We start from the raw sequence: 27,914 nt of genomic DNA, 5'->3' as shown, positions 1-27,914 counted from the left end.
AAACCCTACACTTTACATTCTTCCTTTATGGTAACACTATCACTTAACCTTTTTAAGCAGTTTAGGCGTACTTACGGGGGTACAGCTTCCAGATAAAGTATTACATAGTTTGATTTGGCAGTGTAAGTAAACTTGATCATAATTTCCAATAAACCTAAAAACTTGAACGGAAAACTGTCCATGAAGGGATAAGCCATTTTGTTCTACAGATATACTGGGATCATTGCGGTTGGGGCAGCTGGGAAGACAAGATAAAATTTGGTGACTAATACTTTCTAACACAACTAGGCATATAGCAAATGCAACTTTTATCAAAAAGCCATACTTGTCCTTAATGATGTAGTATTTGATGGGATGTCCGCTGTCATTTGTAGGGGTGGCATAACAGTTTTTCATGAGTAAGACAAAGTTGGGTTCTTGAATTTCCTCCACAATTACACCTACATACAACATGGAGTCTGTATTTAACCAAACATCTGAGCCTTTGAATGGTATTGAAAATCCAGAGTCTTGATACAGAGCCATCTTTGCAGTGTACAGTCCAGTTCCACCAATTGAAAAGTTAACTGCACTGCAAATGAATAAGGAATACAATGTAAATTATTGTCTAATACTTTGATTTATAAGCATATAGAATAGGTATTTTGAATTTTACAGATCTCTTAATGAGTATGTGTATGCTTTATATTCCCCATAGAATGTGTTGTGCCAGTGACGGTAAACACTCACTGAACACTGTAGTAAAGTTGTAGATTTCCAGGTAGCATAATACAGGAATGGTACAGCACAGAGTTCTAAGGAAATATGCAGATGGACGCATAAAATAAAAGTCTGTACCACAGAATGTGAATTTGATGGATATTTTTGGCAGAGACTGCCATTAGAGGAAAGTAAGTTAGGTTTTATAGCACCTTTTATAGCAACAAATTAACATGTGATGGTTATACAGTATATACAGTAGCTGTGTAAAAAAGGAAGTAAGTCAAAAGTGATATGGTGTCAGGTAGCAATATGATTAAGGAGAAGTCTGTCGAAAATTTTTATTAATGTATTGTATTACACCCCAAAAGTTATACAAATTACCACTAAACACTTATTACGGGAAATGCACGTAAAGTGCTTTATTCCCTGCACTTATTACTGCATCAAGGCTTCACTTCCTGGATAAAATGGTGATGTCACGACCCGACTCCCATAGCTGTCCGGGCTGTGACTGCTGGAGAGGATGATGGCAGGGGGACACTGAGGGACACAGGGCACTGGAGGGACACTGAGCATCCCCCTACCATCATCCACTCCAAGAACCACCACACAGCCTGCACAGCTCTGGGAGTTCCAGCGGGTCGTGACATCCTTGATGAAACCTTGATGCAGAAGTAAGTGCAGGGTGGAAAAAGCACTTTGTATGCATTTCCCATAATAAGTGTATATTGGTGATTTGCATAACTTTTGGGGGGCAATACAATATTTTAATAAAAATTTTCACTGGACTTCTCCTGAAAGAATAAAGAACTCTTTAATGTTTCTCCAAATGGAAGGTTTAGAGGTGTCTTCTCCTTCTTCTGACAAACAGCACATAAAACATATCACGATTAGAGATGAGCGAACCTCGAGCATGCTCGAGTCCATCCGAACCCGAACGTTTGGCATTTGATTAGCGGTGGCTGCTGAAGTTAGATAAAGCTCTAAGGTTGTCTGGAAAACATGGATACAGCCAATGACTATATCCATGTTTTCCACATAGCCTTAGAGCTTTATCCAACTTCAGCAGCCACCACTAATCAAATGCCAAACGATTGGGTTCGGATGGACTCGAGCATGCTCCAGGTTCGCTCATCTCTACTCACGATGTAAAAGAGAACATTGGGGCTAAAATAGCCTCTTAATGGGAGGAGTTATCAGTTGAGATAAAGGAACCTCAAAATATTAGTTTGGAAGGTTTTGCTGGTCATCAAATGTATTTCATATTTAATGACTCATTTGGTTACAGTCCAGTGAGTGTAAGGAATAAAATGGGTTGTCCAGGATTCAAAAAATCACACCTATCATCTTGAGGACCCCCTGTTCTCAATGCAACTGAGCTGCAAAACCACGCCCAAACAGGAAACAAGAGTGCTGTTGGTTCTGGAAGAAAGCAACCATATTTTTTTTAAACCTTAATAACCTCTTTAAATGGTAATGCACCACAGCAGACAATAAGAAGCAATGCATTTCATATTGCTTTATTTAATATTTGATATTTTTTATATTTTGTAGCTCATATTTTATTTCATATTTAATAATGTGTTAGTCTTTGGAGCAGCCAATGACTCCTGGCATACATTGTATGCCTCACTGCTTACTGAACACTCATGGGCCAGGCATCCAGCCCAACAAATGTGAGAAAGCTCATAGCATCGCCGCTTACCTCCAGGTGGCGCATTTTCACCTAGTAAATGGTAAGTGATCAGCAGGTATACCATTCATAGCTCACTTCTCCTGTACCAATTCACCCAAAGCAAATCACAAAACATATCGATCCTGACAAGTTCACGTTTTTGTTTTTTGTAAAATTTGGAATGTAATGGGTCTGTATCTTGCCATTGTGGTGAGCTGTTGCACTTTTTTTGTGTTTTTGTGTGTTTGCAACTTCAGCCATAGCAACGTGCTCCTGTCTAATGTGAATGGTGTTCTAGGAGAGCTGACCAAATTTGTCTTTTTTCTGTGTTCTAGATGGGGGAATGGCTGCCTCTACTTGGTCGTGCAGTCAACCTATCCCACCCAGGTGGTATAATTACTTTTGCCAGTAGACAGATCTTGCATGCCCAGAGCATAGGCGTATTTCATGCCATGGAGAGGGCATCGTACAGTGTAGGACTGCCTCGGTATGAGGCCACTGTGACGTGGTGGGATAGTTTACACCATTTTCAAGTGGTAACCAAGAGCCTCATTGTTTTTGTGGAAGTTTTTTTTTGGCAGTTGGGGGGGGGGGGGGTGCTTTTAACTATTTTAATGTCTGTAGTTGATCTGTATCTTGACATTGTGGTGAGCTGTTGCATTTTTCTGATCTATTATGATTAGTTGATTAATAAGGTGATACATTAAATCAACTTTTGAACGATACTTTTTCTTAAGAATTTTAATATATATATATATATATATATATATATATATATATATATATATATATATATCATCCCAAGACTTACAAGGTTATTTAGGAGTAATTAAATGACATTTCTTTTGGAAACATAACACTAAAGGTATTTAGAAACTTGACATATGTATGTGCTAGTATTATACCAGAAATTGTATGGTGCTTTAGGCATATGTGACAATCACCCAAGTCTTAGCTACCAGTTGCATTGAAAATAACATATGGTGAATCAAGTAACATAATGCTGAACAGGAATACTCTGCTGTAACTAAAGCATGTGTGTAAACATGTGTGGAAACCACCAGCTTGCTTACAAACCGGTACAAGAATACTGATACGTTTTGCAAATATGAAATTAATTCCCATCTGACAATGTAAATAAAATTCTAATGTACATTAAGCGTAAAAATAAGCAATAAAAATAGTAAAATAGAATGTAAAAAGGAAAAAGTAAATAATTCATAACTTCCACTGTTAGTCTATTTTCACACATGGTTTTAAAATTAGTGCTGTAATATTGAGGTTGAAATGATGGACGTCATTTCGCTGTTTTAAATACACTTACGAGAATAATTGACTTGATCATAATTTTGATGTCTGCGCAGACAACGTCCGTCATTCAATACACTGTGTGCATTAGACGTCCGTCATCCAATTGACTTCAATGCAAATCATTACAAAAATTGACGACTTTTTAAATAGACAAAACTGATGCCTTTTTCTCTTTTTTTTTCATGTTGGTTATGTTCAAACAATGTTAAAAAAAAGGTCTTTTCTATTTAAAAAATGTCTGTTGTAGTTAATTGGATAACGGACATCCAGTGCACCCAGTGTATTAAATGACGGACGTTGTCTGTGCTGATGTCAAAAGAAAATAATCCCTCTTCCCTCTGAGCCCCTTCTGGTATTTTTTTTTATTTCCATAGCTCTAGGTGGGTAGTATTTTTAACTTTTGTGCTTAGCTCCATAAGCTAATGTCTTTGTAATGTCCATGTCCTTTCTCTGCAAACATCAGAACTTCCCCAGGGATGTAAGTCAGTCTTATTTTCCCCCACTAAAACTCTTTCTAGAGTTCTAATTAGAGATGAGCGAATCCGCCGGATTTCTGGTTCGTATGAACCAGAACTCTTGGCGTCTGATTCCCGCTGTCTGCAGGCTCCGTGCAGCGGGTGGATACAGCCTAAGGACCGCCTGGGAAACTGGGATACAACCTATGCCATAGGCTGTATCCCAATTTTCCAAGCGGTCCGCCGGCTGTATCCACCCGCTGCACGGAGCCTGCAGACAGCGGGAATCAGACGCCAAGAGTTCTGGTGAGCCAGATTGTGCCCGTTTATGATGATTCTGCATACGTGGCGTATAACCCAGACCTATATTATGATGTCAGCGTCCGTGATTGCCCGTCAGCCGTCCTGTGCATGTCCATGATGAGGATGTCCTGTGCATGTCCATGATGCTTCCTCATCATGGACATGCACAGGACGGCTGACGGGCAATCACGGACGCTGACATCATAATACAGGTCTGGGTTATACGCCACGTATGCAGAATCATCATAAACGGGCACAATCTGGCTCACCCTGGACCTCTGGGGTAACAGTATCAGGAACCCAACACAGCAATCCAAATATCCTGGACGCTGACTTTGTACCTATAAACCTATAAACTGCTATAAGTCTCTGGAATACCCCCATCCACGTGGACTCCAAGGCTCGACTGACTAGATACTTTATGTCAGGGACATCATTATCCCATAGAGACACCCATGCTGATGACCAAACTAAGCACTATTGGTGCCCTTACACGTGACCCACACACATTTCCCTGATAAACCCGCTTTATTCTTAACAGCAGGGGGAAACGCGTTGGAAGAAGTGTGACGTCAGGTTCTTGTATTTACCTATGATTGGCTAAATGCGAATCATATATGACTTAAACATTTATGGATAGGCACAGACTGGCCAAATAACTTGAGCCACAGACGCCATCTAATTTATTTGCATCTTATTAATTCAGTGCATTCCATGGTATGTTTTTTCGTGTTTCTGCCATAAGACATTATTGCATTACAGTATGCTTATTATATGACGTGCCATTTATCACTGCTATTGATTTATTGTGGTACTATTGTAATGTATACATACACCTGTGTATGATTTTTAATTACTAGAGTGCAGGGATAGTCCCTCTGCACCTGGCATCTGGGGACGCCCATACCAGGGGACTCCTTACTAGCATAGGCAGGGACACAATAGCTTATCAAAATTCTTGTATGTCTTTACATGTGTTTGTCACATTTTTTTGTAATAATAAAAATTAGTTTCTACACCTGTGAAACATAGTCATACAGTGTTTCTTGCTACACATTTCTATTAATAAATAAACAAATAAATAAACATATTTACTATTGCCGCGCGCGTAATCGCCCGAACTATTAATTTATCACATTCCCGATCTCGCACGGTAAACGGCGTCAGCGCAAAAAAATTCCAAAGTGCAAAATTGCGCATTTTTTGCCGCATCAAATCCAGAAAAAATGTAATAAAAAGTGCTAAAAAAGTTGTATATGCGCAATCAAGGTACCGATAGAAAGTACGCATCATGGCGCAAAAAATGACACCTGACACAGCCCCATAGACCAAAGGATAAAAGCGCTATAAGCCTGGGAATTGAGCAATTTTAAGAAACATATATTTGTTAACAATGGTTTGCATTTTTTAAAAGCCATCAAATGATATAAAAGTTATACATGTTACATATCGTTGTAATCGTAACAACTTGAGGAACATGCATAACAAGTCAGTTTTACCATAGAGCGAACGACGTAAATGCAAAACTCCCCGAAATCAAAACAAATTTGTTTTTTTCAATTTGACAGCGCAAATGTTTTTTTCCCGGTTTCTCAGCATATTTTATGGAAAAATAATGCCTTTCATTGCAAAGTACAATTGGTTTCACAAAAAATAAGCCCTCATATAAGTCTCTAGGTGAAAAATTGCAAGCGCTATGGACTTTTAAACATAAAATGAAATAAGCAAAAGCGTAAAAACGAAAATTGGCTTTGACCTTAAGGGGTTAAATACGTAAGGCTGATTATCCCCTTATAGCCCTCTCTGGCTCTGACTTATTTCTGCATTCCTGCTGGACACGCCCCCTCCCTGCAGATCCGTCCTGAGTGTACAGACTGTGACAGGAGGATCAGATAACAGCCCTGACACAGAGAGAAACATAAACAAAACCTCCCCCCCCCCCCCTAGCAGCAGGTTCTCCCCCCTCCCCTCACAGAGGTGACTAAGCAGAGCTGAGGGTGTTGTGTGTGAGGAGCAGCGCAGGGGAAGAGCTGGATGGAGGGACAAGTGTATCCAGTGCCACCATGACTCCAATGTACTGCATGAGGGAGAGTGGGTGAGTCACTGAGGGGAGGACTACAAAGTCCCAGCACAACACAGCTGTAGACCTTCCATAGTACATATAACATTCACTATCAGATGTCTGCAGCAGGTGCCCCCACCTCCATGGCTGACATTATCCTACAGTGTTATGAGAGCAGATGACTGTATCTAATCCCAATGTGTGTGATACCATCTGCTGGATCTCTGTATCTAATCTTACATTGTGATACTATATGCTGGGGCTGTATCTAATCCCACTTTGTGTGATACATCTGCTAAGGTGCTGGTCAGTGAATGGAGGGACCCAGCCAGGGAGATGAGGGAAAGGCCACGCCCACTTTCAGTCACCCAGAAGAAAAATTCATTTATTCTTCTGTGCCAAACAACTGGTGATATCTCAGCGAGCGTCCACACTATCAACGCAGTTTAGGGCTCTTTTTAAAGGGTAACACGAGGGCTTTTTATTTGAGGAATTTCATTTTTTCGCTACTGAAATTATAGTTACGCTTTAAATGTAAGGGGGAAACCTGATGATACCTGGGCTTTTACTGGTGGCTATAACCTCCTAGTTGTACTGTATACCTTACCATAATTTCATTAGGCTCACAGTGACTTATATTATCAGAATTTGTCCTACTCTTCTCTAACATTGTGGAGGTAATGCAAAAGAACTGCAGAAAATATAACAATACTGTACCTGATAACTGGATTTAATGCAGTCCAAAGACTAACTTCCATATCCAGTGGATAAGAGCAGTAAAAGTTTACAATAGCTGGATTTCTTTGGATGGTATCATGAAATTGTTGAGACAGATACACAGAGTTGGCATAAGTCACATGGGTTTTATTTATCTGAAAGTACAAATAAAGATTATAATTCACTGTGGATGTCATCATGATACTTGTAGGTGTTTCCTTAGTTTAGAAGACTAGCAGCTTTCCTTGATTACAGACCAGTTTGTAGGGAATTTACTGTCTAAGGTTATGTTCCCAATACGGAATATGCACAGACATTTCAAACGGAAGTCCGCAAGTAGTAGGTAGTAGACTAGTAGAAGAGTTGAGATAGTGAAGTAGCAGAGTTTAGGTAGTCAAGAAGCAGAGTTGAGATAGTGAAGTTGGATGGGGGTGGGGGGGTTGGTTGCTGCGTGTGAGCTGGAGGAGGGATGCAGCAAGCTGTGGTTGAGCTTCGGGGAGCTTGGGGGATGGGGTGACCTGGGGGCTTGGTGTTGAATTGCGTGGAGCTGGTTGCATGGAGGATGGTTTGCAGCTGGGGCGGGCTGCGAGTGAGCTCTGGGGGAGGTGGCTTGCAGGTGGTGGTGGGCTGTGCATTAGCTCGGGGTGGAGTGGGGGTTGCAGTCGGGGTGTGGGGGTTGCGAGGGTGCTGCAATAGGAGCGCTGCGGGTGAGCTCTGGGAAGAACGAGGATGTGCTCTTGGGGGTTGCTGAAATCAAAGGAGCGCAGTGGGCGGTCATGAGTAAGCTCCAGGGGGAATCCGCTGGTGAGCTGGGAGGATGTGCTGCAATGATAAGAGTGGGTGAGCTCTGGGGGGGGCAGTCAGGAGAGGCTGTGGGTAAGCTGGTGGGGCAGTCAGGGGGGGCGGCGGACGGCCGCAAATGAACTCCAGGGGTAGGGGGTCTTATGTGCTGCAATCAAAGGAGCTGGTGGGGTGAGGGCAGTCAGGGAGGGTAACTGCAGGTGAGCTCTAAGAGGGGGCTGCTGTAAGAGAGGGAGACAGTGCCAGACAGTGATCATCAGTGGCAGGCTGTCCTCAGTCACTTCAGTGGGTAGGGTTAAGAGCCCTGACCCAGCATATTGAAAAGACGGAGGACACCTGATCCCCGACACGGAGGGTGGGGGCTAATAGTTCGGAGTGGTGTCGTAGTGGACCTAGTTTTGATGATTTTATGTGTGCAGTGGGGTGAGTGCAGCTAAAATACAGCAAAACTGTTCAGAATCCATAATAAGATGATATTGGAAAGATGGAAAGCTATGGTGGGCAATTTATTAATGCAAAGATCATTTGTGGGGGAATACCCCTTTAAGCACTATTTAGTGACAGGGTCTTTTCCCCAGAAATGACCTATAGCAAAGTGGTGCTAATACTGAAAAAGAGGTCAAAAAGTGATCCCGACAATTATATATGGCTTCTATTTTATGGGGATTTTTGCCTTCTTTGGAATCAACACTGCAGCATAATTGGTTGGACATGTCAGGCATACACACTGTGTTACTATGGTTAAAGGGGTTGTCCAACGGGGGAAGAAAAAAAAAATCTTTCAAATCAACTGGTTTCAGAAAGTTATTTATATTTGTAATTTACTTCTATTTAAAAAAAAAAAAAATCTCAAGTCTTCCCATACTTATAAACTGTTGTATGTCCTGCAGGAAGTGTTGTTTATTTACATTCAGAAACAGTGCTCTCTGCTGACATCTCTGGCTGAGTCAGGAACTGTCCAGAGCAGTAGTAAATCCCCATAGAAAACCTCTCCTGCTCAGGACAGTTCCTGACTCGGCCAGAGATGTCAGCAGAGAACACGGTTTCTGAATGTAAATAAACAACACTTCCTGCAGGACATACATTAGCTTATAAGTATGGGAAGACTTGAGATTTTTTAAATAGAAGTAAATTACAAATCTATATAACTTTCTGATACCATTTGATTTGAAAGAATTTTTTTTTTTTGCTGGACAACCCCTTTAAGGTTATGCTCAGCATACAACAAACTAAAACTTAAATGTTGCCATCTGTGTATAGACAACATTACAAACCTTAAGTTCTGCACCACAGTATCCATATCTAGGTGACATTCTGATTTTCACATAACTTTTTTCCTCTCTTGAGATAAGCCCTCTGCACATTCTGTCTTTAAGGTATATTGATGACGTATCATAACCCATTCTTTCCAACGTACATTTGCTGTATGTCAACTCAATCTGGCTAGAGCCACAAACTAAGTCTGGATAAAGGTTGTCTGAAAAAAAGTTGAAAACCCTTAGAAAAGGACAATATATGAAAACTTGTTAACCCTCTCATGTGTTCCATATAGATAAACCAGACATACTTGCATGTGCGCTGCTTTCAGTTACATGTACTGGGCCATAGTTATTCTTGCAGTGACATTCTGATTTTCCTTCTGCAGTTATACATTCTTCATCTGATGCACAGTACACTGAACAGTTTTGATTGCTCATAAGAGGTTCTGTAAAAAAAATAAAAAAAAATAAATAAGAGTAGATACTGTACTAGACGTCATTTTGCTAATGTGTGGTGCTTGTGGCAAAGTCTAAAAATAGAAATCTGTATAAGTGATCCTCACCAATGGTGAATGCCAGAATTTTTTAAACAACTTTAAAAAGTAAGGCATTTCACAAAAATGATACTCCATGTGAGAGGTTTGTATAAAAAACATAAATCAATCAAATACCGGTATACAAGTATAGTAAAACTGTGCAATCACTTCCAGATACATTATACACTGCACATTGCAATGACTGCTATGAAGAACGTACTGAATACACAGGCTGCAAAACATGTTAAGGCCAGGTTCATACACACAGTAAAAAAAAAAAAAAAATAGAAGTAGAAAAAAAAAATACATATTTGCTTTAGACTTTATTAGAAAAATTACCACCTTTTTCCCTTATTTAAAAGACATTTTTTGTTTTTATTTTACTGTGTTTAAACCCAGCCTAAACGTTTAAGTTTATGACAGTACAATTATTTAAAAAAAAAAAAAAAACAATTTGAGCTTCCCAGGGTTGCCAGGACAAAATCTTTTCTTAAAAAAAAAATTCAATTGGAGATGAAAAATGATCCTTTGCACAGATCATATATACACAAATGTATTATTAATCCAGTAAAACATATGTGTATGTATGATATGTGCAGAGGATCATTTTTCACTTCCATTTGAATATCTTCTCCTATTCTGTACCCGTACCTAGAGATGAGCGCACCTGCCGAGGTTCGGGTTCGTATGAATCTGAACTCTCAGGGTCTAATTCCCGCTGTCTGCAGCCTCCGTGAAGAGGGTGGATACAGCCGGAGGACTGCCTGGAAAACTGGGATACAGCCATAGCCATAGCCTGTATCCCAGTTTTCCAGGCAGTCCTCCGGTTGTATTAACCCCCTTCACAGAGCCTGCAGACAGCGGGAATCAGAAGCCGAGAGTTCAGGTTCATACGAACCTGAACCTCGGCAGGTTCGCTCATCTCTACCCGTACCATGGTATGGCTTGAATCACTCTTGCTGCAGCCATTTGAAGCATTTATGCTGATGATATCAGTCCCCGCTATATAGTGGTTGTGACCTGGCACTACCCAACCAGGTGAGCCTGAGCCTTACAATCACTATATTTTTTCATCTTATCCATATAGTGTCACCCTATGAGGCGCTATGCCTATATGTTTTATTGCTTGTTCTATTTTCTTTCTAAAGTTTGTTTTGTTCCAAAGATGTTTGGTCGTATTACACAGCACCACATTCTACAAAAACCAATCATAGCATACCAGAGCAAACATCTCATACCAACTGTCTAGTACGGTGGTGAAGGGAGGATTTATGCCAAAGGACGTGAGCACTCAATCATTGAGACAACCATGTATACCATAATATTCTATGGTCAATGTGGGGAAAATGGTAAAGCATGGCTGAAACACTTGCAACTTCTACAATGTAGGGACACTGGACTAAGAGGGGTCATAAGTAGTGTTAAGCGAACCAGTCAAAATGTTCAGGTTCTGCAACGTTAGGCGAACCAGAACACTCTGCGTTTGAGTCCCAGAGGCTGCATAAGTTGGATGCAGCCCTATGGACTCCTGGAAAACATGGATACAATCTGTGGCTACGTTCACACACAGTATTTTTGCTCAGTATTTTGGTCATTATTTTGCAGCCAAAACCAGGAGTGGATTGGAAACACAGGCTATTTTCACACACTGTTGAGTGCATGGCCGTCATTTAATGACAAACAACGGCCCGTATTTCACAACAATAGCTGTGGTGTTAAAATAACAGCAATTATTTGCCATTAAATGACGGCCATCTACTTAATTTCAACAGTGTGAGAACATAGCTTTTCTGTTGTTTCATCCACTCCTGGTTTTGGTTGTAAAACACTGACCAAATTACTGAGCAAAAATACTGTGTGGGAACATAGCCTGTAGCTGTATCCATGTTTTTTAGGACTGCTTAGAGCGGCATCCAGCGTCCGTACGGAATCAAACGCAGAGGGATTAGCTTTTTATCTGTATTCTTTACCTCCCGCCCTGTATTGTATGTTTAAATTATTTTTTTTATATCTAATATTCTTTCACATAGCTGGTATTTTTGTATACACGTTTTCTAGGTAATCATTAAAAATTATGATTTACATACTTACCCGTGCAGTAGGCAGAAAAACAAGATGCCGTTCCTTGGATTTTGTATACATAGTATCCATCTGGGCATGCCCTAATTGAAATCGGGTGGGTCCATGTGCAACAATTATCCCATGATGCACAAACAGTAGCATTCACTGTTCCATCTTCTATCCTGGGATGGGTGCCATTTATCCACAATGGCATTTGTGTCCCACAACTATGTTGTTTTATGCAATGTTCTGGAATTTTCAGTTCTGTTCTACCTTGAAATCTATACCAACCAGACATGCTATAGTCACATTGATACCAGAGAAAATAATCAAAATCAGCGTTAGTAAGTCTCCACTGTTCATAAACTCCAGTGTAGTTGAAGCATGGGTCAAAACAGCCAGGTGGCTCAAGAGACGCATCACACTCCACTTCACAGTGCTTTCCATCTCCATAGTATCCACTGAGGCATGTACAAGAGTATGAGCCATAATAATTTGTACAAGTGGCTAAAGGATGGCAGTCATGGTTTAGACATTCATTGATATCAATACAACCTTCGTTTTTAACATATTCAGATCCTGGGGAGCAGATGCAGTCGAAGGACCCAATAGTATTGGTACAATTACCATTACAGTAGTTCAGATAGAAATTTTCACACTCATTTATATCATGACAGATTGACCCATCTCCATGGAATCCAGTAGAACATGTGCATTCCTGGTAACCGCCAAACTCTTCACAAGAAGCATTTGGATCACAATCAGAGTTTGAACAACTTTCTAAAAGTAAAAATGAAAACTTTTGCAATCTAGAAGAATAAACAGTAACTAGATATTTGACTTTTTGATAATTTTAATGTACTTACCCGCTGATTCCAAACCTACAAAAGAAGTAAAGAAGTCGATTAACCACAGCGATTCCATTATTGACCAACTATAGGTATCATCTTTTGATATGTGTTGATTTTTAAAATTCTTGAAAATATATTTATTTTGGTTATGTGATTTGGGACAGATTAAAATAGTCATATGTTCATTAAGTTTATCCAGGAAATATCCAGCATGGGGGCGCCAGATGAAGAACTAGATAGGGGAAGCACGGACTGGGATAAAAACACAAAAGTGTGTAGAGCTATTTTCCCACAACAAATGTTTTTGGCCTTTTGAAGTCAAATAATGGCCATTATGACAATAATTATGACAATCATAATTATGCATGTAACAGTCGACATTGTAAAATAATGGCCATTATTTGGCTTCAAATGGGCAAAAGCAGATGTTGTGGGAACTTAGACCTACACTGTTTTGTCATCTTTTTACAATCCATGAGTCAGGTTATAGGACTGGAGGACATGGGACAAGTGGGGCCCTAGCACTGACACCTGTCCCGCTGAACCTGCCTGCTTACAGCAACTGCCCTAAATGGCGGTGGATAACTGGGCAACAGGTCCTGGCCTGAACAGGTGTAGCACAAAATGCAGACAAGACAGATAAAACACAATAGTAACAGGGTAAACGGTCCGGGTCAATAACACGCGGTTAGAAGAAACATCTAAAGCCAAGCCAGAAATCAGGAAACAAGGGATACAATCAGAATACAAACGTTAGGTCAATGGACACACATGGGTACTGTGTCTTTATCTGACATAAATTAATGTGAAGGCTCTTTAATCTAGCTTCTGATTATATTTCATCTGCACACTCGCTCACTAGCTAATCTCTGGTGCTATGTTCCCACTATGAGAACTGGGGAAGGGTGTCCATCTCCTAATATTGATGAGTGAAGGTAATGATCATGCCCATTATTTGCGCCTGTGAATATTATGAGATGACCGCCTTTCCCCGCTACATCCCTGTAGTGGTAACATAGCCTTAAAGGAGAAGTCTGAAGGGAAGCAAAAAATCATTATGTGCAGGGGGTGGGGGGAATTAAAAAAAGAGTTATAGTCCCCTTTCCCAAAACCGCCGTGTCCCTCTCCGGGACCCTGTCGGCTGTCTTCCGAGCTCCCCACCGGCTATGTCACAACCCGGCTGACGGATGCCCCGCTAAGCCAGTCAGTGACTGGGGCGTGACCCTGCCAGACTTCTGCTTTAATGTTTTAACTTGAAATGAATGATAAGGAATTAATTTCTTAAGGTTTTTTTTCACATTTATTATATTTTGTATTTAGACGGTGTTCTCTTTAGGCTATGGTCCTTAAGGATGTGGATCAGATTTGTGGTAAGAAAGAAAATAGCATGCAACACTATTCTTGCTATCTTATTTTCCCATTATGAACCTATGTATTTACCACAAGGGCAGTCATTGCATAAAAAATATTTCAGTTGTAGTAGAACACAATAGTAGCTTTATAGATTTATATGCAAGGATCTTGTTGATAGTGACTAGTGGAGAGGTTGAAGTATTAAAGAAAAAGTGACAGCACAGATACACATATAATATAATTATAATATAATTCATGTCAGTTGTACAAGTTTAGTATAACTCTTTTCATTGGACATTTAATTCAGGTAATTCATTAGAAGTGGTACAGTGTGAATTATAGCTCATATCAGGAGGTATGGTCTATATCATAATTAAAGTGGCACAGTATATATTATAATTAATTTTATAAAGCATGTTGTACATTATAAAGGGGGACACCTTTTAGTCAGTAGTGTTTCCCTATACTTTATGCACTTTGCATCTGTATACATAAATTAGCTTCAGACTGGCTCATCTACTATTATGCACTACCCTAGTTATACTCAATGGCTGGACCATTATACACAGAAAAACTTTTCAACCTCATTCCTATTGTTTGGATAATTTGTGTGTAATTCTGTATTATGTACAAAGACCTGCGGAATGTGTTGACATTATATAAATGAACATTATTATGATTATTTTATTGGACATTGGAAATTCCTGGATATTGGATATTTCCTTCAGCAGGAAAGGAAATGGGGGTTGCCTCCATATTCTTTGAAATGAGCAGCTGCTTATAGTTTGGATGGATCATTTATATATTTGTCCTACTCCTAACATATACATTAATTAATTTATAATATCAAAAACATACCTGTGAATCCCGATATGCTTATGGAACAAAACTCATTAACATCATAACAAAACACTTCTAATGTCCAAATACCAGATACTGGGAATTTCACTGTGTTACCACTTATGTATGAAAGAGTTCTCCCCAAAATGGGTCTGTTTCCTGAAACAAAGGCAAGAAAAAAAATGAAGGCCATGTTCACACTACATATTTTATCATTAAACAACGGCTGTTATAAGTTGCAATAATGCTCATTGTTTAATGACAGCAGACGATTACACTGCAGCCTATGGAACTACGGCCGTTGTGTATACACAATATATACACTACAGGCGGGGTTCTCGTTGGCCACACAAAATAATTGCAAATAGAAAAAAAAAAAAACAAGGGCACCAGCGCCTCGTGTCTTACCGAGATGACACTAAAATAGGGGGAGTGGGTGATTCCACTCACCTTTGTGCCCCTTGGGCTGTAGGCTTGTCACCCCTCTGAGGTAGCTGTAAATCCGTCAGGATATAGTAATAGGTAGGTGGCTAGGATCCGGGACTGCAAAGCCGAAAATACCGAGGACGGGATACTCCCAACAACAGGGCCCGTAATGTAACAGCAAAACACACGAAAGAAAAAAAATGGTACTAAATACAGCGCTGTCCCAAAAGGAATCCAAATATGCACCTTGAAAAACTTTAAATATATCATGATATTGCACTTTTCTGATGAAGGGAGACTTACTTACCTCCTGAAACGCGTAAACTTTGTGCTTTTGTTAATAAATTAGATATATTTAAAGTTTTTCAAGGTGCATATTTGGATTCCTTTTGGGACAGCGCTGTATTTAGTACCATATTTTTTATTTTTTTTCGTGTGTTTTGCTGTTACACAAAATAATTGACAGGTCTATTTTGTGCGGCCGCTTTTGATTGAACAGCGGCCACACACAATGTAAAGTACGGCTCCCTGACGTACTATTTTATTGTGCTCTATGGCAAATTGTAGTGTGGGAGAATCAGTATTTTCCTCCTTATTATCTTAGGACAGATACATGTTTATCCCAGGCAGGTTTATATTCTATTATTGTAGATTTACCAACCACATCTGATGGAAGTTTTTTTTCCAAGTATCTACTACTCTTTCAGGAATATTTTCTCATGTTGCTTTTGATTCCCCTCCCCCCCCCCCCCCCCAACTAATCTCTCACTGTGTCCTCTTGTTCTTGAGCTCAGTTTTATGCCTCACACCCTTCACCATTTTTGTAGCTCGTCTTTGGACCCGTTCTATTTTATCAATGTCCTTTTGTAGGTGAGGTCTCTAGAACTGGACATAGTATTCCCGATGTGGTCTCATCAGACCTCTATACAGCGGGATCACAATCTCCCGCTTCCTACTGGTTATACCTCTAGCTATACACCCCAGCATACGATTTGCTTTCCCCACCGCCTGGTTACACTGGTGACTCATTTTAAGGCTGTCAGAAATCACTACCTCTAAATCCTTCTCTTCTGAAGACTTTGCCAACACAGAACTGCTGATGTGATACTCGGATAGAGGATTCCTCCTCCCTAAGTGCATTGTTTTACATTTGGAAACATTTAAATTCAAATTCCATTGCTTGGACCACTTATCTAGCAAAGCTAAATCATTTTACCGTGTTACTGACACCTCCAGGAATATCAACCCTATTGCACACTTTTGTGTCATCAGGAAATGTACAACCTTGCCTACCAAACCTTCTCCTATGTCACTTAAAAAAAACAACTTATGGCTATCCTTATGTTGATTGTTATACCGATTATAACATAAAAAGTGGCTTATACAGCAGATATACCAAAAAAGTGAGACCTAAAAAAAAGTAAGCAGAAGCTATCAATACAAAATGTAATGCCTTACATCGATAGCTAGTTCATTTCCCCATCAAGGATGAGCTTTTATGGGAAAAAACATGGTAACAAGTCTGGTAACCTGTTGTATGCACCCCCTGTAGAATATTTTACCAACCTTTTGCAAATTGCAAGACACTTTTGATGCAGATGGTAGTAGTGATTATGATGATGATGATGATGATTATTATTATTATTATTATTATTACTATTTTAATTAAAAAATCAAACCAATGACATATTTTTCGACAATACAACCCTCTAGTAGTGTTACAATGTACTTGCTGTACAAAAGCACCTACAGATACAGCTGGAGATGGCAAATATATTGGGGTCAAGAATCCCATGAGATGTCATGGGTCTGGAACGCTGCTTTATTCAATTTGGTAAACACTGCCAAACATACACTAACCTTATTATTATACATGAAAATATCAAATCAGATTGTAGGATGCCATTGGCTACGTGTATCAATAAGCTCTGCATCTCCATATATCCTCTACTCTCAATAGGAGACCGTAGAGATCTGCTACTTTAAAGTGATACTGTCATCCCCTTGCTCTATGTGTGGGTCTCCGCACCATCCACAAGTTTAGATGCTGCACATTCAATATATACCTGTATAATACCTGTCTGTGTCTTCTTTCTGCTCTAATCACTTTATTTCATCAGTGGGCAATGTGAACTAGGCGGGGAGACAGTACCGCTTTTATAATAAAATACTCACCATCAGGATCAGTAATGTTAAAGATTCCAAAACCATTTGTAGTAATCATCAGAAATTTTAAGGACGGCTGAACATAAAACTCTTCTCTATACTGACTGAATGATTTGATGTCTACATTGAAGATGTGCAAAGAGGAATTCAAAGGTTTAAGAAGAAATAAGTCCAAACCATATGAAGCCTGTGAAATGGATAGAAAATGCCATAATGTAATATGTTATATATTGGCTGTTTATTTCACTCTATACTTGTCCAGCAATGGGTTGTCCAGCAAAAAAATTTTTTCTTTCAAATCAACTGGTGTCAGAAAGTTATATAGATTTGTAATTTACTTCTATTTAAAAATCTCAACTTTTCCCATACTTATAAGCTGCTGTATATCCTCCAGGAAGTGGTTTTTTATTTACATTCAGATACAGTGCTCTCTGCTGACATCTCTGGCCGAGACAGGAACTGTCCTGAGCAGGAGAGGTTTTCTGGGGGGATTTGTTCCGCCTCTGGACAGTTCCTGTTTCGGCCAGAGATGTAAGCAGAGAGCGCAGTGTCAGACATTTCTTGCAGGACATACAGCAGCTGATGTGTATGGAAAGACAAGATTTTTAAATAGAAGTAAAATACAAATCTATATAACTTCCTGACAACAGTTGATTTGAAAGGAAAAAAAATGCTGGACAATCCCTTTAACATATAATGGCCCAGATTTATAAAAATAGAAATGATATATAATCTGCCTAAAGCAACCAATCACAGCTCAGCTATCATTTTGAAAGAGTTGAATACTGAGCTGTGATTGGTTGCACATTACAAAAACATGTTGCACATTACCATGACATGCCATGCACATTGTACGGGATGTATACTACACCTGAACAAACAAAAGAAAGAGGTATAGCAGATCTCCCCCACACTGAAGCGTATATGTGTTATTCTATGAGTGGAGGATATTGTATTGAAATAGTGTCAATGGGTTCTAGTTACAAACCATATACCTATACAGAGACAACTGAACCTCCTTAAATAGTTAAAGGGGTTGGCCACTTTATAGTAAAATAGGTCAGTACAAAGTATTAGTAAGTGTAGTCACTGTATATACTGACATCAGCTTCCTCTGTACCTCATAGAGCTAAAATCAGACTCCCCTTCACCAGGCTGGGCTGCCCTGCTCTGTTTTGTTTCAGTCCACAAAATGGCTGACATGGAGGAGCATGTGACATGCCCTGTCCACTGTGTTCTCCATAGACATATACAGGCTCAGTGGTGGACACTGGGGGGCGGGGCCTGGTCACATGCTCCTCCATGTCAGCCATCTTATGGACCAAAACACCACAGGGCAGCCCAGCCTGGAGGAGGGAAGTCTGATTTTAGCTCTATAAGGTACACAGGGAGCTGCTGTCAGTATATACAGTGAGTACACTTACTAATACTGTACACTGAACTATTTTACTATAAAGTGGCCAACCCCTTTAACATACTAAAATTCTTTATTTCATAAAAAGGCACATACATTTAGAAAAAGTCATAATGAACAGTGAACTGCGACTGAGAAAATACATTAAAACCAACAGAAAACATACAAATGAGGGGTGCTGCTGTCAGGCAATATATAGAGAGATGGTGAGGGAAATAGATTACAAATCAATGGTATAATACCATAAACAAGACCCTAAACCAGCTCTATCAAAAGATGACCATATAAATTGTTATACTTTACCCAAGTGGATTCAAGATGCCAGCCGTCAAGGCGTCATAGACGCGCGCCGATGTACAAGCGCGCAAGGACTTCAATCTTGATTAGGTTTACGTTTATTGCTTCTTTCATATGTTTGTTATACCCCATCATATGTATAATCTTATAAGGTTTGGGAATTGTTGTCGTTGGCATAGCACGTTTGCACTTTATTAGTGATAATCATGATCCTAACACAGATAAATCAATTATCCATGTTTTTATGATAATGATGTTTTTTCTATGTATACAAGGTTCACCAGCATATTTGCACTGTGTATGTTGTAATCATGGGATATATTTGAGTTTACGGTGTCTCTATGGAGGAACTTCCTCCATATATGGACATACATTTAAGTATCACCTAAATTTAATTTATTTTGCTATTTTGTATATGCACTCATGTTTTTCACTGGTATTGCACTATTCACATCTGCATGTCACATAGCACGGGGCACTTTTTCACTGCACTAATTATAACATCTCTTTTGCTCACAATTATTTTATTTTGGTTTGTTATTTATTTTTTGCATGATTTGGTTTGCATCACATTTCTATTTCACTTTTTAGTATTAATTTATAGAATTCTCCTTTTTTGGATTCTACATTGTAGTATATCGGATGAGGGGTTACAACATGGATAGTAACATTATTATTATTATTGTTATTAATAGATTTTTAACTCTTGTTGATCTTTTTAAAACTTAATTTTTAAACCTACATTGTTGTCCAGATATTATTAAAGTTCCTCCATAGAATAATAATAACAACATCTTGATGTGTAATTACATTTGTGATCACTGGGTGGCAACATTGTGGCTATATCTTATGCATAATTATGTTATGTATACATCTTTATCTCAGAGTATGTGGCACATCTGTTTATATTGATATAGCTCTTACTGGTCTAGCTACATTGTGTCTTTTAAACCCCGGGAGTTATTTAGATGAATAGTTTTTATGGGCTGAGTGCTTCTTTTGTTCTTTACCCATTGCGCATGCGCATATACTTTCATTACGCGCTCGGGGCGAGTCATGTGACTTGGCTACGTCTCGTGACTTTGTCACATGACGCGGACATTTTGGCGCATGCGCACTTGTACATCGGCGCGCGTCTATGACTCCTTGACGTCGCGTCGATGCAGTGGCCGTGAGTGTGTGGGCGATCACATGACTTTGTTCGGTAAGTAGCGAGAGCCAGTCTGATTGGCCTACACTTGGCATAGACGCCACATATGCAATTATTCATTTCACCTGTGGGGGGTGTAGGGGATTGGACACCATGTCCGGCATGTGGGTATTTATATCAGGGCCTTCCAACTATCCAGTACCCCTTGAAAAAGGTTGTTTACCGAAACGTGCGTTGGGGTGGGGGCAACTGTCCGGCTGGCATCTTGAATCCACTTGGGTAAAGTATAACAATTTATATGGTCATCTTTTGATAGAGCTGGTTTAGGGTCTTGTTTATGGTATTATACCATTGATTTGTAATCTATTTCCCTCACCATCTCTCTATATATTGCCTGACAGCAGCACCCCTCATTTGTATGTTTTCTGTTGGTTTTAATGTATTTTCTCAGTCGCAGTTCACTGTTCATTATGACTTTTTCTAAATGTATGTGCCTTTTTATGAAATAAAGAATTTTTGTATGTTAACTATTTAAGGAGGTTCAGTTGTCTCTGTATAGGTATACACCTGAACAAAGTCCAAGCCTTATAGACCAAAAGACATTGCATTATATTCGAATTTGGATCCTACCAGTGCTCTTTTTAACCCGGGTCGGTATTTTTTCACAACCACATCCTGGTTTTTAAAGACCTCAATTCTGATTTCAATTACAATGTGTCCTCTTTGTCCATATATTACTTACTTCTGATATACTGAACATATTTCTTTTTGAATAATGTCCAAAACTCTCCTTTGTAATCTCACGTAAAGTATCTTCTGGTAGTTCTGAAGCACAGTGATCATAGTTTATAAAGAAGACCTGAAGATGGATAAATAGATGGATAAATGTGGTCTTAAAGGGATTTTCCAGATATCACTGGAAGATCTTCCCACTACAGCAAGTACTCACTCCTCCTTTCACTAGCCATGTGGTTTTTAGTTTGCTTGGCCAGTCGGAACCAAGCAAGTAATGTCACATATAACGGTAAAGCTGGGGACTGACCTAACCAGGGGACAGACGCTCAGTAAGTGCCCAGATATGACACATTGACACAAAATGGCTGCTGGACAAAGAGGTCAACGCACCGCTGAAAAATTATGAGCTACTGGACTTATAGTAAGGGGGCGGTATGCAGCCAGTAAAGGTAGTATACTTTAAGGTGTACATACTTCTTTAAATTAACTTATACTCCAAATACATAACACATTTTTACAAAGCTATATTACAGATTACCCCTTTTAGGCACTAGTCTGTTCCTACAGGCTCCTGAGATACAGTAAATACAGTGCAAGGGACATCTGTGTACCTGCAACACTGTATACTGCTACACATATATTCATGCAACATAATTCAGAAATATGTATTGACAATCAAACCTGAGATTTCTTTTCATTGAGCAATCGGTAAGTCTCTGCCAAAATTTCCGTATTATTTTGGTCAATAACAGATCCACCACTTAATGTCAGAATAAAACTTTCAGGCGGTGAAATCTCCAGTGCTCGTCTGATGCCATGCAAAAGAGTGTGGTTGCAGAAATAGGATGTATAGCTTTCAGCGCTGGTTAAACTGTTAAAATACTCAAAGTAATAGTCCCAGAAGTTATAGTCGTTTAGGTTGTATACAAAATCTTCTTTTGTGTCTGCGACCCTTTCAGAAATTGCTAAAATGAGAGAGAAAAAAAGTAATGTTTTGTAAAATGATGTGATATTATTATTATTATTATTATTGTTGTTGTTGTTGTTGTTGTTATTATTATTATTATTATTATTATTATTATTATTATTATTATTATTATTATGTTCAAATGTTATGATACTGCTGTATTTTTGCAGTATCTCTCATTGGCACCACCATAAAGCATTACACATGTCCCATTGAAGTGAACAATTTGTCCATAAAAACAATAACTGTGACATTGTCAATAGATGAGGTTCTAAACAAGGACACCGCCAGTAATAACTCAGACTTTCTAAATTTCAAACACCTATTTTATATTAGGGACCCCACCCCATTTTGATATGAACCTATTTTTGGTCTGAATGAACCCTTTAAGGACAGAGCCAATTTCGATTTTTGCGTTTTCGTTTTTTTCTCCTTGCGCTTAAAAGGCCATAGCACTTGCATTTTTTCACCTAGAAACCCACATGAGCCCTTATTTTTTGCGTCACTAATTGTACTTTGCAATGACAGGCTGAATTTTTGCATAAAGTACACTGCGAAACCAGACAAAAAAATAAATGTGTGGTAAAATTGAAAAAACAAAACAAAACGCATTTTGTTTATTTGGGGGAAATGTGTTTTTACGCCATTCGCCCTGGGGTAAAATTGACTTGTTATATATGTTCCTCAAGTCGTTACGATTACAACGATATGTAACATATATAACTTATATTGTATCTGATGGCCTGTAAAAGATTCAAACCATTGTCAACATATATACGTCACTTAAAATCGCTCCATTCCCAGGCTTATAGCACTTTTATCCTTTAGTCTATGGGGCTGTGTGAGGTGTCATTTTTTGCGCCATGATGTGTTCTTTCTATCGGTACCTTGATTGCACATATACGACTTTTTGTTCGCTTTTTATTACAATTTTTCTGGATTTGATGCGACCAAAAATGTGCAATTTTGCACTTTGGGATTTTTTTGCGCTGACGCCGTTTACCTGCGAGATCAGGAATGTGATTAATTAATAGTTCGGGCGATTATGCACGCGGCAATAGCAAACATGTTTGTTTATTTATTTACTTTTATTTATAACCCGGGAAAAGGGGGGGGGATTCAGACTTTTATTAGGGGAGGGGGCTTTTTACTAATAACAATACTTTTTTTTTTTTTACTTTTACACTTATACTAGAAGCCCCCCTAGGGGACTGCTAGTATAAGTGCACTGATCTCTCATAGAGATCTCTGCAGCATAGATATGCTACAGAGATCCATGAGATAGGCACTCGTTTACTTCCGGCTGCTGCAGCCGGAAGTAAACGAGTGCCGAGCCGGGGACGGCGCCATCTTGGAGCGGTCCCCGGCCGGCTTCAGACAAGGAGATCGCTCCTCCGAGCTAACATCCGCCACTAGACACAGTGCTGCGTCCGGTAATCGGATGCAGCTGTCATGTTTGACAGCTGCATCTGATTACTGTATTGGACCGTGCCCGCTAATACCTGCGGTCCCGGGCTACAAGCACCACCCGGGACTGCAGCGGCCCCGCTTTGAACGTCCTTATTGGCATCAGGGCATAAATATACGCCCTATGTCGTTAAGGGGTTAAAATACAGTATTTATGTTACATCGGCTCATAAATCACAATGTATGCTATATATAACACTATATTCTTCTAAGGGCCCGTTCACACTACGGAATCAGACGATAGCTGCTTTCTATCTGTTTGAATGGCAGGGTTCCCACGCCAAGAACTGACAAGTAATACAGGTAATTTGACATGTAATGGAAGTAAATAAGGTCATTTTGGATGTTTTTTTTTTTTTTGCTTGTTTTTTTAAGGTGAAGGTTATGGACACTTGTGAGTCCCAATGCAACCCGTTCACATGAGTGATGGAATCGTGAAACAGGCAGAAAGACACGGTTGTTTCTGAAATTTATGGGCATCGTCAACCTTACATTGATAACCTTTTATTTATATGTAATACTACATTTCCCTGTATTCCCTGTTGTGTCCGGTGAGAGAAGTTCTTCGTTATATTGCCAAATACATATATATTTACCTGAATGGTTAACTCTAATGAGGTTGTAGTGCCGCTGAACACAAGGAAATCTTTTGAGGACACGACTGACAAGATTACTAACTGAATCTACATAATACCAAGGGTACATATTGTCCACTATCAATGTAAAAGAGGTTCCCTCTGTAATAGAAATAATCAGGTTAAATAAAGGTCCGACATTTTATGTAGTTATTAAGCCTATACCTATAGTACGGATGTCATTGTAAACTGCATAAGGATTTTAGCCTCCTTGTTTCAGGTTCAGCAATAGATGACATGAACCGTCAGAAATGTTATCATAGTTATGATTTAAGGGCCAGTTCACATGGAGTAAAACTGGCGGAATTTCGCGGTGGAACTCTTCACCGCGGAATCCCTCCAGCCTCCGTGTCATACAGGCTATCTATAGGCACCTCCTCTCTTCGCGCCTCTCCGCTCAGAAAAATGTCAATTCTTCTGAGCCGAAAAAAGAGACACTCAAGCCTCCCACTGACAGCCTGTATGACATGGAGACTGGCAGGGTTAGTTACTAAATGTGAACTGGCTTTAAGGGAAATATTTTTGTTTTAATGAGCTATCATCCTTAAAAAGGTTATCCATTGCTACAAAAACATGGCCACTTTCTTTCAGAGACAACACGACTCTTTTCTCGGGTTCACGTGTGGTTTGCAATTAAGCTCCATTCACTTCAATGGAACTGAGCAGCAACACCCCACCCAAGCTGGAGACAAGAGTCGTGTTGTCTCTGGAAGAAAGTGGCCATGTTTTTGTAGCACTTGATAACTCCTTTAAGTAGCAGTAGTTAAAATGAGGGTATTGATATATCTTATAATGTGAAGTTACATAATGTGCTAAGGTTGCAAACTTTGGTCTTCCAAGGTTGAGATGCCAAAGCAGACGAGTGCTGATCAGTGAGATTGACATACGCTTGCAATGCCTTTACAATTAATCAAATGGCTGGGCAGAACAAACAAACCCTATATCGTTCATTTGGCCACTTAATTAGATTGTTATCGGCCGCACATCTCCTGTTTGCACAGGGCAATGTGCTACCAGTAAACATTGATTTTTATAGACACTCAAAAATGAGACTAGCCAGTGTTTTCCTGCTCCTCGGCTATTCACTAGCACTGTTACATGGCCCGTTTCTAGCAATGCTCAAAGCCGATAATCAGCCAGTGTAAAAGGGCTCTAAGACTAAAAAAAAAAATGTACAACTATTTAAACTAAGAACATTTAGCCTCTTACATAACGCTCATTTACATCTATTTACTTACCTTTCTCTTTACAGTTCAGCCTACTTGCCGTTGTGCTAACTTCTGAAAGCAAAAGCTCAAAGTCATATAAAAAGAAAAAAATTATATAATATAAAATTAATTTTTATTGCAATAATGCCTGTTATTTTTCTTCTTAAACCCCATGTGCTTTCTGGAACTGTCCAAAACAGTAAAGGTTTTTTTACAGGGATTTGCTACACCTCTGGGCAGTTCCTGTCATGGACAGAGGTAGCAGGAGAGAGCACTGTGTCAGACTGGAAAGTATATACCACTATCTGATAGCAGCTGATAATACTGGAAGGTTTAAGATTTTTAAGTAAAAGTAAATTACAAATCTATATAACTTTCTGACACCAGTTAATAAAAAAAAAGTAAAAAGTAATTAAGCTGAAGTACCCCTTTAAGGCCAAACATATACTTTGCAGGATCCATTAGAGTAGAAGGGTATTTCATGCTAGTCATTACCCTACATGTTGGGAGACATGTTTGCTTAGCAGCTCTCTGGTCTGATTATGGTTTTAAACCTTGGATTCTCTTCTATTTATATCTATGTTTCCTAAAAGGGTCCATAGAAGGTACAGTATGCATCTGCTTAAGACTGTCCTTCATGTTGTTAAGGGTACCTTCACACATACCGGATCCGCAATGTGAATTTCACGCTGCAAGTTTTTTCATTCCGCTGCAAGTATGTGACCTGGCCCCTTTAACTCCCCGCCCCCCCCCCCCCCCCCGCGCATCCCGCCGCCCGCAGCCCCCGGCTCGCAGCATATATTACCTGCTCGGCGCCCCGGCTGTGTAGGAAGCTCCCGGCACCCCTTGCTTCTCATCAGCCAATCAGTGCTGCCGTGCACTGATTGGCTGATGGGGAGCCAGGGGAGCCAGGGGAGACAGGAGCCTCACACACAGCTGCACCGCTCCAGGCCGGGACTGCAGGCTGTGGGCGGTTAAAGGGGCTGGGTCACATATCCGCAGCGAGATGAAAATTCCGCTGTAGGTATGTAACCCCATAAAACTTCACTATACCAGGATCCGCAGGGGATTTTGCTGCAAACTCGCAGCGTGAAATCCGCTGCAGATCCGATATGTGTGAAGCTACCCTAAAAAAAAGTCTTCCTGATTGGGGCTATGTTCACACTACGTACGCATCCGTATGCATTTCGTACGGCGCCGTACATGTGCGGCTGAAACAACGGCCGTGCGAATATTCGATGTGCGGACGGATGCGTACGCAGTGTGTACGCAATGCGTACGCATTGCGAACGTACGCCCGTAGTATACTTACGCTTCCTGAGCCCCCTACGAAGCGATCTGACAGCGGTCTTTTACTTGGAAATCTTCACCTAGCCCCGGACACCCCACAGAACCTTTTGGATCGGCATAGAAGAGCGGAAAAATGAAGAAATCACCACTTCGTATGGAGCCGCGGGATACGCTACGGGCGTAAGTTATAAGCCTTCCGGACGGAAACAATGGTCTTGTTCATTTCTTACGGCGCCGTATACGATCCCGGCGTACATTCGTATACTTTGCATTGTAAGCTAACTACGTAAATTTCCGGCCGCGTATTCACGGAGCGCGCTACGGCCGGAAACTTACGTAGTGTGAACATAGCCTGAAAGGATAAGTATAATTTTCAGCCACATGTTGACATGACTTACCTTGAGAATTGGCCATATTTGCGGTAATGAGGAGCAGGAAAACTGTAAAATAAACCATTTTGGGGTACTTTCTGTTCCTAGTGCAAAAATAGGTGAATGTAATTATTATATTGACAAAACCAATAATATTGTTACCTTGCTGTTGTCAATAATGCTATTGTCAAATACTGATTTCTAGTCTATTGATATTAAAATCCTCTCCTTCGTGGACTCCAGTACCAGCAGCCTAATTTCACTGCAGTGACAAATCTCCACTCCCTCTCTCTGTAAAACCAGAGGCTTTATAGAAAATGTAGGCAGAATTAGAAAATCATTTTAGTGATCAAATTAGTATGGCAGAAATTTCATGCCTGTAACGTCAGCTAAAATACATAAATACAGGGTATATACAAGAACCTCTATATTGTTCTTTAATGCTAGCCTATCTTGCAGTATCTAAGGGAAAAAAAAAAACTTTTTTAAAGTCTAGGCATAGATCGGGCAATACATTTCAATACATTTTTCATGCATTCGAACACATATGCTTAACAAATAGTAAAAAAAGACAAAAAAAAAAAGACTCCCCCAATGTTAAAGCTACCCCCTGTTTATAATTTCCCATCATAACTCCTCTATGACAACTGTATGTTCTATTACATTTTGAGATGGTTTGTCTTTATAAGATATTATAATATAGCATGTGTTATCATATATTGTTATGTAATATCATAAATATAACCACTACATGAATATGTGGATGAATGAAAATGAAATGAAAAATGAAATGAAATGAAAAAAAAAAAAAAAAAAAAAACATTATTTAAAAAAATATTACTTACCAAATGGTAAATTTCTA

General features: G+C 39.6%; 1 protein-coding gene across 1 annotated transcript; it reads right to left on the bottom strand.

Moving 5' to 3' along the window:
• Window positions 1-39: 39 nt before the first annotated feature.
• Window positions 40-27,095, bottom strand: LOC138801813 (uromodulin-like). Its single transcript, XM_069984910.1, has 14 exons — window positions 27,080-27,095; window positions 25,422-25,463; window positions 24,145-24,285; window positions 21,796-22,079; window positions 21,122-21,238; window positions 17,528-17,705; window positions 14,945-15,085; window positions 12,749-12,763; window positions 11,913-12,662; window positions 9,609-9,731; window positions 9,301-9,503; window positions 7,226-7,380; window positions 326-571; window positions 40-238 (listed from the first exon to the last, which is right to left on the bottom strand). Exons 1-14 carry the CDS (start codon window positions 27,093-27,095, stop codon window positions 40-42), a joined length of 2,610 nt encoding a protein of 869 aa, XP_069841011.1.
• Window positions 27,096-27,914: the final 819 nt, after the last annotated feature.

This window comes from Dendropsophus ebraccatus, chromosome 9, assembly GCF_027789765.1.
Source record: "Dendropsophus ebraccatus isolate aDenEbr1 chromosome 9, aDenEbr1.pat, whole genome shotgun sequence".
In the NCBI taxonomy this organism is placed as follows: Eukaryota; Metazoa; Chordata; class Amphibia; order Anura; family Hylidae; genus Dendropsophus; species Dendropsophus ebraccatus.
This window is presented reverse-complemented; position numbering and strand designations above follow the sequence as displayed.